Raw genomic sequence first — 12,289 nt, forward strand, 5'->3', positions numbered from 1 at the left:
TTCCTGACTGGGTTTATGCTGTTCACAGTATCGTCGAAAAAATATGACTCACGATCACCCCCTTTTTTATTAAGAATTGATTCGCGCCGATATTCCGCTTGCTCCTTCCCAGGGTCATAAAATGAATCATATTTTCAATTGATTCAGAAAAGCAACAACAAGGTCATTTTTCAAAAAGACTCTCTGTTTGGTTTTGTATTTATATCTTTATATAATGTGATTAAAATATGACATCAAACAATTCACAATCATAGGAGAAAAGTTTGTTTGTGTAATACATGGAATAAAATTAAGGTCTGAGGAAGCGCCTTACTTCTCTTTGTATTTCCTCTACATATATGCGCAAAACTTTTAAAATTCAAGATTAAAACATCGACAACTGTAATTTGGTGATTGTGAATTCTCTTTTGTTAAAGCTTCTTTGGCTTTAAAGATTACATTTTTATCGCGTGTCTCGTGCTGCGCACTCGATTATGTCAAAAATGTCAAATTTTTCACAGTACGTTAAACACTATTAAATCAAATTTATATTAATTATTATTTATTTATTATTTATATTTATATAATTATTATTGCAGTTTGCGTCGTTTTTTCAACAAAAAATATTTTTTTACATTTTGAATGATATTCTAATAACAAAATTTTATAACAAATTTTAAGATCTCTTTTTAATGCACAGTTTTTTTCATTTATGTGTTTTCCTGCCGTGCATCGTTTTACCAAAAATTTTATTTTTTAGTGTTAATGTCATTTGCTACGATTAAAACATAAAATACGAATTCTATCGAAAATGATTAATGACAAATTTCTATATCTTTTTTAAGTGATCAAATTTTGCCCTTTTAGTTTTTTTGTAGCTTGTGTCGTTTGTCTTAACAATTTTTTTTTTTTGACTTTTTTTATACCGTGCATTATTTAGCTTCAAATTTTAATTTTCGTTTTTTTTTTTAATAATATTATTTTATTTTAATAATTTTTTTACACTTATTGAATTTCTATCCAAAATGGCTAGCTAACAAACTTGACCTTCATTTTCCTACATTAAATGAATGTACCAAAGTTCAATATAATAGATTTTTTTAAATTGATCATGCTCACAGCCATGTAAGCATACATACATATAAACATACACACAGACACATTCGTAAAATTCTCGTTTTCAGATTTAATTATCGTACGTTAAAATTTTTTTTATGCCCGCGCCTTCACCTTGATAGTAATAATAAAAAGCGGTGAGCGAGGTACCATGTTTGGAAAATAATAGCAGAAAAATTATGTTTGTACTAACTTTTTTCTGAAACTTGATATTATAGAAAGATCCCCCTCTCATATTCGGATTCAGCGACCAAAATTTCATGGAAAACATTTACTTTTGTTCTCGATACAACTCAGTACATTCTCCTAAAGATCTTGTAAGTTGATTCATTTTTTTGTGACACCCTTTACTTAAGCTGAATGTTAAATTTGCATATTTTATGATCACGCTTCTCTACCTCGAAAATTATTCACATTCTACTTATTTCTTATTTAACACGCGATTGTGTGAATATTTATAGATTTTATATATCTCCAAGAAACATAAAGTCAATACACGAGCGCTCGTGACAAAAAAAAAATTATTAACGGGGAGGTGAGTTAAAATGTCGACAGAAAATGTGAACCGACGTGAATTTTTAAAAAGTAGATATGGAAGTGAATCTGAAAAAGTTTCATAATCGCCCCCCCCCCCCCCCCTATACCGAGACCAAGAGAATCTGTTCTCTGCAGATTTTGGTTCGCTGGATCCGAAGCCGAAAACAAAGTTTTTTAACCACTTCAAGTCTTTGAAAAAATGAGGTTTATAGTTCTTTTTAAAGGAACTGAAATTAAAACCAAATTTTTTGACAACTGTATGTTCCTTCAATTTATGCAAAAAAGGGACGTGAGTTTCGAAAAAGTGGAAGTGGAGGTAAATCTGAAAAGGTTACATATCCCCCCCCCCCCGCCTTCCCCCTATACCCAGAACAAGAAAATATTTCCTCTGTAGATTTTAGGTCGCTGAATCCGAATCCAAAAATTCAAATTACGTCAAGTTTTCCAAAATTTGAGTTCATAGTTATTTTCTTTAACAAGCGATCCTAACCATCTAGAGTGTCCTCTTACAGGGAAAGTTGAAAGCTGAAAATAAAATACAATTTTTTGAAAATTCAATTTTAATTTTCTTGTTGTACCGTGTATTCCATCAATTTGCTTTTTAGGTTTGCCCGAAATTTGTATTCTTTTATGGTATTTTTTAAATTTGATTTCTTTGTTTTCTTTTTAGCGCAAAACGTAACAAATTTGGTAAATTTTTAGGTTTTTTCTCTATTTTCAAATATAAGAAAAAATTTCATACACATGTAGTTACAGTTATATAATATAAGTTATTTGCCTAATAATTAATTATATTTATATTAAATAATTAAATGAACAATTTACAACGTAGTGATTAAATGGCCAGAAAAATTTGCTTACTGAAGCTGCTATATTTTACCTCTAGCGCAGCAGTAAATTATGAAGATGCATACAATTTATAAATTTATTATTATTGGCAACAATTATTGTACAATTCTTCAACGATTCTCAATTTTTTTCAGTCCCACATTTAATTTTTAGTTTAATTGCTTGGTATGCTTCAGTATGTTGTGAAATTTCATTTTTAATTTTTAAGGTATTATAAGCATTATTTCTATAAATAAATAAAAATCTTGGCATTTCCAAGCAAAATCTTAGTTTTCTTTTAATCGAATTTGCATTAACTACAATTAACAATTGTCATTTTCCTAAACGAATTTTATAGGTAAACTAACATCTGGAAATGTTTAAGTAGCAATAATTTATTTTCAACGCAAAGGCTTAGATTGAACTCAAGAACTATATTTTGTACCATTTTCTATCAAGATTTGTTCTTATTGATTTTCATTTTTCAGTAAAAATATTCCTAATTTTTCGTATTTATTTTTAAGAAACTTCCCACTAGGGATTGGAAAAAAAAGTTTGAAATCCATTACAAAATTTGTTGTGATATTTAGGATAAAAAATAAAATCTATCCAATTGGGGGTTTGAATGTTGAAAATGTGATTGATATTTTTTATGCGATCCACTAGTAAGGTAAATTAAAAATTCGAATTAATTTTGAAGAATATTATTTTTTTTACCTTTTCACCCTGTTATCCAATTGTCTCGAGAAGAGTTATCTTAATGAAAGAATTTAATTTAAAAAATAATATAAAAAACTAGGACAGAGCAGAATCTAAAAAATTTCACATTTGTCCACATTCTGCGTAAAATAAATAGATATAATCAAAGATAGATTCAGAAATCGCGCTCCGCAGAGTTCTTAAAATTTTGATAAATTTCAATTTCAAATAAAAACTTTTTAAATAAGATGAATCGTAAAGTGTTATAATTTTTGCTTTCTCGAGTTTTAATGCATATTGCCTGAAAATTAGTTAAAATTTCTAACAGAAAGAAATTTTTAAAGAAATTTATATTATATATTATTAAAATATTAGGATGAAAAATTGTTTGTTTAAGAGTCTCTTAAGATAATTATTATTTTTATGTGATTTTTTCAATGAAAATTATTTCTAATACATTAAATAATACTTTCTTTCAATAACTAGAAGTTTAAATACATTTTTCAATCATTTTATTATTGTTTTGAGAAATGTTTTTCAGATTGAAGTTAGAAGACCGCTTTTTTTAAACTTTCAATTTATGCTTAAATTGGTGTTTAGATTAATCCAATAATTAACGAAATTCAACAGAATTAGTTGTTTAAGCAAAATCGTCTTATTTATAGTAATATTGTTTTAGAATATAGCTAGAAAGTTGCTGTTTTTCTATCAAATTGTCCAATTTTGGTCCAGTTTTCAATTAAAGGGCGATCATAATTAATTTGAGCTAACAATAATAATTAAAAAAAGAAATTATCATTGATAGTAGTTTTTAAATAAGGCTTTAGAATTCAAAACTTTTGTTGAGAATGTTAGTTTTCTGTTAAACATTATTCTGCTTGAAAGAAAATTAAACTTTTTGTTTGAAAATTTATCCATTTTAGTCAAAAATGTGACTTATTATTTCTAAGTTAATCTGGTCTGGTCGCGGGTGCAACAATTTAGTTGAAAATATATTTTTTTGTTAAAAAGAAATTTTATATACGTGCAACTATTCAGTTGAAAATTAAACTCTCTTTTATGAAAATTTAACTTTCTGGTAGATAATGAACTTTTTTAATACAAGCTTCATATTTTAGGGTCGAAAATTCAACCTTTTTGTACATAGTTTTTTCTCTTAACTTTATAATTTAAACATTTTCTTACAATTTGAAGTAGTTTGTTAAAGTTTTATATTTTTTCAAAATTCACCTCCGGTTTGAAATAATTTTTTTAAATTCCTTTTTTTATAAAAATTAAATTTTTTATTTGAAAATTCCACTATTCCATGTTTGGCTTAAAATGTATCCCTTATAAGTTGAAAATTTATGTATTTTGTGCAAAATTTATCTTTTTAAATTTGCAATAATTTTATTTTAAAAGAATTTCTTTCCCTATTGGTAACACAGTTTATAGACGACCCCTCATTGTGAATAGAAATGTTGAATTTCAACTAGCAAGGAAATTACGGAAATTACTATATCCCATGGATATCCCCAAGATACACAAGATATCCCCAAGATTTACAAAATGTCCCCAATATATCCGGGATATCCAGGATATTTCTAAGATATACGGAATATCCCAAAACTATACAGGATATCCCAAGATATACAAAATATCTTCAAGATATCCAGGATATCCCCAAGATATTATGGTTATACATAATATAGATGAAATCCCCAAGATATACAGGATAATCCTAAGATGCATAGAATACCCCCAAGATATTCAGGTTATTCCCAAGATATACAGAATATTTCCTAGCTATACAGTATATTCGCAATATATCCGGGATATCCCAAGATATCTCCAGATATTAAGGTTATACATAAGAGATAGATGATATCTCCAAGGAATACAGAATATCACAAAAATCTACGGAATATCTCAAAACTATACAGGATATCCCCAATATATCCGGGATATCCCAAGACATCCAGAATAATCCTTAAAATATCCAGGACATCCACACGATATCAATGTTATACATAATAGATAGATGAAATTCCAAGGAATACAGGATATCCCCAAAAGGTACAGAATATCCCCAAAATATCCAGCATATTCCCAAGATATACAGAATATCCTCAAGATATACAGGATATCCCTAAGGTATAGAGGATATCCACAATTTATGGAGTATATCCACAATTTATGGAGTATATCCACAAGATATAAAGAATATCCCCAAGATATCCGGGATATCTCCAATATACCTGGGATATCCCCAATATATCCAGGATATTCCCAAGATATCCAGAATGTCTATAAGACGTTTCTAGGGTATTCAAATGTCCCAAGAAGGTTATTAATATTTTTAAATATCCTACTTGGAAAATCTTATTTCTGCGAGAGTATGAATGATAATTCGAAAAAAACTTTTTCTATACATGTTTATACCACCCTAATGAAAACTCGAGGTTATTGATTTGTTTAAAAACTAAATTTCTGATTCCAGCCACTTTGTGTCCTAATTTTAAAACTTACCGCAAAAATGAGATTAAACAGGAAAACGAAGTACTTGATTGCACTCATACCACAGGACTCCATCTTTATTTTCATTTATTTTTCACTTTCTAATTTAATTATAAAACTTGGAATCGGACGCGAAAATTTTTTATTTAGAGTCAAAAGTTGCGCGGCATTATAAGGGTTTCACTTCGATAACTGACGCCTTTCAGGTGGCGGTTTTGTTGGCAATGCGCGCGAAGGATATTCGCACGGCGAACAACGGCTGTTGCGTCGATCGAAAGTCCTGTAGCCTTGGGAAAAGGTATGGTTAATCTCGTTCGCGATTGGCGCGAATATCAAAGGCATGTCATATTATATGTTACTCCTGTAGTAACCATGGTTACTCTGGTTACTGACATTTTCTGAAAAAAGCTTATAATAAAGTAGGCTGCACGAATACTTTCTCCTAAAAGTAAACATGAACTAACGGTTATCAATTTAATAGTAGAGACACTTCGCACAGTCTCTATTCAAGCCTGGAAGCTTTAAATAAGTTTAAATTATTCTTTTTTAGCGTTACAAAGCCTAAGAATTTTTGTTATTTTGTCGGGGAGGGAAATTAATGATTTTTTATGCTAAATTTTGTCAATTAGTGGTCCAATTTTTTGGGGGAAAAAAATCTACTTGGGCCAGGATTTGAACCAGGGAGGTTACTATTTATGAATTGAGCGCTGACCAATTAGGCTATCTGGGCCACTGTAGATCGTTTCTTGTTTGTCCTATTTCCGAAGATGACGCGGGTCTGCATTTTTGTATCCTCTGAAATTTTAGTGATAAATTCCAATTCGAATAAATTTACCGAATGTCTTCAAAATTATTACACCGGTATTCGGCAAAATTAGATAACAGAAATTTAGAAACAATTATAGGTTCGGTCGGGTGTCCGTCCGTCCGTCGCAAGTACTTTATCCCGGGAGAGAAATTTGTCTCAGTATTCTAGCCCATTTAAAACCCACTCTAGCCTACTTTACACCGTATCCAAACACTCTTTATATCGTACCCCAACCCACTTTCATACCGTACCAAACCTCACTTAACCTTGTACTCTAGCCGAATTTACCCCGTAAACAAGCCCAAATAACACCGGCTCTAGTCTACTTTACACCGTATCTAAACACTCTTTATCTCGTACTCCAGCCCACTTTGCAGCGTACCCTAACTGACTCTGCATTGTACTCTGGTTGACTTGACATATTATTCTAGCCTAACCGACTAACCGACTTTACTGCGTACTCCAGTCCGCTTTAAACCGTACCCTAACTGACTCTACCTTGTTCTCTAGTCGACTTTACCTCGTATTCTATCCCAATTAATACTCTACTGTAGCCTACATTACACCGCATACCTAAACTAAATATATCTCGTACTCGAGCCTGCTTTATATCACAACAGCTGACTCTATCTTCCACTCTAGCCGACTTTACCCCGCACTCTAGCCCAATTAATACCTACTCTAGCCTTCCTTACATCGTATCCAAACCGTCATTATCTCGTACACTAGCCCACTTTGGTACCGCACCCTACGTGACTCAACCTTGTACTGTAACCAAATTCACCCCGTAATCAAGCCCAAGGAACACCGACTGTAGCCTACTTTACACCGTATCCAAACACTCTTTATCTCCAGCCCACTGTACGTACTCCAGTCCACTTTGCAGCGTACCCTAACCGACTCTGCATTGTACTCTAGTCGACTTTACCCATTATTCTAGCCCAATTTACACCCCACTCTAGCCCACTTTACACCTTATCCTTGCCGATTTTACTTCGAACTCTTTCCCGCTTTACACCGTACTCTTACTGACTCTACTTCGTTTTATAGCCGACTTTACCTCGTATTCTAGCCCAATTAACAACCTATCGTAGCCTACTTTACACCGTATCCAAATCAAATTTATCTCATACTTCAGCCCACTTTACACCACAACAAATGACTCTATCTTCTACTCTAGCCGACTTTACCCCGCACTCTAGCCCAATTAACACCCTATTCTAACCTACTTTACATCGTATCTAAACCGTCTTTATCTCATACTCGAGTCCACTTTGCACCGTACGCTAATTGACTCTGCCTTGTACTCTAGTTGACTTTCACCCGTATTCTAACTTAATGAACACCACACTCCAGCCTACTTTACACCGTATCCAAACCGGCCCACAAAAAGAAAAAAGTATCCTGAGCAGATCACGAGACAGGTGTATTCTTATGTATTTTTCGTCGCTGAATCCGAAGTCAGATTAGGGGGTTTCCCAGTTATTTTTCGAGAAAAATGCAAAAAACATGGGTTTTCATGTTTTTTTATGGTTTTTCAAAACTAAAAAACGAAAAAATGAAAAATGATCTGAGTATAAATTTGATTACTACAGATTGAAATACATCAAAAACATCTAGAAGGCCTAGAAGATAACGATTCACGAGCCAGCTTCACAAGAGTATATGATGCCATGCAAGTCGATGTAAATTAAAAAAAAAGTTAGGAATCCTGATCGTGATAGAAAAAACGAAACGTGTGAGAACATATAAGAATACACCTGTCTGGTAAAATGTACGAGATATTTTATTTTGTTAACAATTTTTTTATTATAAACCATAAGAACCATGTTTTTTGCATTCCTCTCGAAAAGCAACTTGAAAACCTCCCAATCTGACTTCAGATTCAGCGACGAAAAATACATAAGAATACACCTGTCTGGTAAAATTTGCGGGATATTTTATTTTTTTTAACAATTTGTTTATTATAAACCATAAAAACCATGTTTTTTGCATTCCTCTCGAAAAGCAACTAGGAAACCCCCCATTTTGACTTCGGATTCGGATTCAGCGACGAGAAATACATAAGAATACACCTGTCTGGTGATCTGCTCAGGATACTTTTTTCCTTTTTGTGGGCCTGTGTAATTGGCTCTATCTTGAACTCCAGCCGACTTTACCCCGTATTCTATCCCAATTTACACCGCACTCTAGCCTAATTTACACCGGACTATAGTGCACATTACGACATACTCTAAACGATTTTACCTCATGGCCTAGACCATTTTCACCGTACCCTAGCCGACTTTACCTCAAATTCTAGTCCACTTTACACTGTACTTTAGGTTACTTCACGCCGTACTCTAGCCCACTTTACACCGCACTCAAGCCGACTCCTTTCTTTCTTGAAAATTCATATTTTTAATTGAAAATTGAACTGTTGCTGTCAAAACGAATTTTCTGTTTCCGTAAAGATTATTTTTTGTAACTGAAAATCTACTTATTATTTTGTTTTCAAACGTTTATCTTTTTCACTTGAAAATGTAAATATTTTTAGGAAATTTAGATATTTTGTTAAAAATTTGTATTTTTAGATAGAAAATTAATCTTCTTCGTACAATATTTATTCTTATTTATTATACGAAGTTCCATAATTGTTATGAAGTCACTTTTTGATTTTAAAAAGACAACTGTTTTATTCAAAATTTATTTTTTGGGCAGAAAATTTAATTATATTGTTAAAAAATTAATTCCTTTGTTTAAAAATATAACTCTATTATTGAAAATTCGTTTTTCTTTTTTGTTTGAAATTAATTTTTTTAAATGAACTATTAACTATTTCATTTTTAATTAAAAATTCAAACAATTGATAGAAATTTAATCTGCTTTGTTGAAATATAAGTTTTCTAGTGGCGTATTCTTGATATTAGTTTCAAATTTTTTGATCAAAAATGTATCTATTTTCTTTAAAAAGAATTTGTTTCTTAAAAATTAATATGTTGGGTTGTATTTTAAAGTGTTTTAGGCTTGGTAAAAACTCATCTTTATTAGTTAAAAATGAAATATATTTTCCTAAATATGCATCTTACTGGTAGAAAATTAATCTTCTTTTTTAAAAATTCATATTTTTAATAGAAAATTTAACTATTGCGTTCAAAATTAATTTTCTTGTTCAGGTAAGAAATTATTTTTTGTAACTGAAAATGTAACTCATTAATGTTATAAAAGTTTATGGTTTTCATTTGAAAATTTAAATATTCGTTAAAAATCTAGATATTTTGTTCAAAATTCGTCTTTTTCGATACAAAATTGAAACAATCTTGATATGCAGTTTTTTTTCTTTTCGTCTTTTTTTATTTTTATTGATTTAAAAAAAAATTTTTTTAAAGAATTTGTCTTTTTATTTCAGAGCCAGACAACACTTTATTTTTATTTTTGACAAGTCCCCTTCAACTGATCCAAACAAAAGTTTTTTTCCTAAAATCACCAATTTTCTATTTTTTTCGATAGATAATAATATTTACTACGTATGTTCGTAATTCTTTTTTGGTAAACCACTTCAGTTCTTCGAATTCAAGGTTCTATGTACGTTAAGTAGAAAGAGTATTTATTATAATAATAAAAATTCATTACGTGCAACGTTTGGTGTTAAAAGCGAAACCTTAATTAACAAATTCATATTTCATAAAGAGTTAATCGCAGAAGGTTCAGTGTGGGCTCATTTGATAGCAAATTTTATTCTCTTAAATTGGTGTTCTATATGTATTTACGCTATCTATTACATAAAACGAACAATGCACGAAACCGTTTAAAAAAATGTTTAGAATTTTCTGTTGGTTGCATATTTCTAGACTTTTTTGGCAAAAAAAATTACTTCAAAATATTTTCATCATTAGATTTATGTATACATATTGGAATTCAAGCCCTTTATAAGGATTGCAACAAAATCTCGGAAACTCGGAAAAACAAAAATCTTAAAAATACCATGAAAAATTGATTTTTGGCAAACTTAAACATTTTTAAAAATGTCTTTAACTTTTAAAGTCAAACAACTTAAATAAGAAAAAAAAAAATAATTTTTTTAGTAAAAAAATACATTGATGTTTCTTTTTTAGAATAAAGAGAAATAGGTTAGTTTTTTGCTATAAAAATAGTTCATGCTAGGGTGCAGTCAGTGTGAAACTTCTGCAGGAAAATGATAGCGTGACATGCATCCACACCTTGCACTATCAGGTGTACTAATTGTCGTTTAGGAGATAATAAAGTAGCTCTCCATGCTTTTACAAATATTGACCATGGTTAATAAATAAATTAAAAAATTTATCAATTATTTACAAATAAATTAGAATTTTGCAGGATCAAGAAGAAACACTGTGCAAAACAGAAACGAATAAAGTTCGGGTATTCTGTAATTCGGGAAGTTCTGTCGGGAATTTTATTATTCGGAAATTTTACAGTTCGTGATTTTTATATTTTAGCAAATAGAAATAAATCAGCTAGAATTTTTTTTAAATTTTTGAATAAAGATAATATTTTTAACAAGTGTTTATTAAAATAAAATAAAAACAAGCTAGTTTACTTAAAACTAGAATCTACCAGGAGAGTGAAAAAACATTATACAAATTAGAAATTAATTAAAATTAAAACTAAATTTAAAAATCTAAAATTATTTTAAATGACAATTTTTTTCTAGGAAATTATATTAAAAAATAAAACATTATTCGCTTGAAATACAAATTTTCCTGTAGTATAACCAAAAATTCTGAAAAATAGAAATCAATTGAAATTTAAATTTTAAAAAAGCTTAGAAAACAATTAAAAATTTTAAAGAATTAAATAAAAGTGAAATTTAAAAAAATCGATTTAAATTTTAATAGGAAAATTTCAGAATAATGAAATTTCTAAAAAGTACTGAATTCAAGCAAATAACTAAATTACTTTTCAATAAATATTATTCAATTATTAAAAAAATATTATAATAAAATATTTGGAGTAAAGAATATTATTTTTTGAATATAATAATTATAAACTGTCAGAAATTGAAGAAAAATAAAATCCATTGTTACTTTTTTTAATTTTATAAAAAAAAACTTTTTTTTAACTTTTGATCTAATTAAAATTAAACCAGAGAAGTTATAAAAGTCACCGTAAAACTTTGATTTAAAAAGTTATCATTTGAAATTTAAATTTAAATTGCGTTTTAATAAAACAAAAAGAATTTTAACCAATGCCTTCTAAACAGCATACAGTTATTTATTATCAATTTTTAAAAAACGAAGCTGTGGTGAGTGAAACAAAATCATCTTTTTATTATCTTTATCACATATAAATTGATATTTTATAATACATCATTTGTTTAGAAGTATATATTTATCACGAATACATAGGATAATTGAGATGTAAATTAAAATCGATTCGCATATCATATTTTTTTAATATATTATTTGCAAAAAATATAATTAAATTAATATAATATGCATAGTACAATTAAATGAAAAATAAGTAATTATTTTCTCTAATACTAATAATAAAAATACGCACGATTAAAAAATGTAACACCAATTATTTCAAATCTGAATACAACACAACTAAGTTGTACCTTTTTACTCAAAAAGTTAAAAAAATCTTAAACGTGCACAAAATAAATCACCATTCATAAATCCGTAGTCTCGGGGCTGTTCTAACTCTGGTTTGTCACGCCTGAGTGAACACCGAAAGTTCCCCCATAGCCGCTTTCACCTATTTCCGTAGCGCGGCATCAAATGTCGGAAAAACTAAATCCAGAATCACTAAATACAGATTGAACTATAATTATTTCAGAAAAATGTGAGAAAAATGTTATTTTCC

General features: G+C 29.5%; 1 protein-coding gene across 1 annotated transcript in view; it reads right to left on the reverse strand.

Annotated features, from left to right (window-relative positions):
* LOC117178217 (CD63 antigen-like) overlaps positions 1-5,870 on the reverse strand; it is a 38,499-nt gene extending 32,629 nt beyond the window's left edge. Inside the window, exon 1 of the mRNA XM_033369524.1 lies at positions 5,668-5,870. Within this exon, the coding sequence (XP_033225415.1) occupies positions 5,668-5,742 (75 nt within the window). The 5' untranslated portion in view covers positions 5,743-5,870. The remainder of the gene's footprint in view (positions 1-5,667) is intronic.
* Positions 5,871-12,289: the final 6,419 nt, after the last annotated feature.

This window comes from Belonocnema kinseyi, chromosome 8 (assembly GCF_010883055.1).
Source record: "Belonocnema kinseyi isolate 2016_QV_RU_SX_M_011 chromosome 8, B_treatae_v1, whole genome shotgun sequence".
Lineage (NCBI taxonomy): Eukaryota > Metazoa > Arthropoda > Insecta > Hymenoptera > Cynipidae > Belonocnema > Belonocnema kinseyi.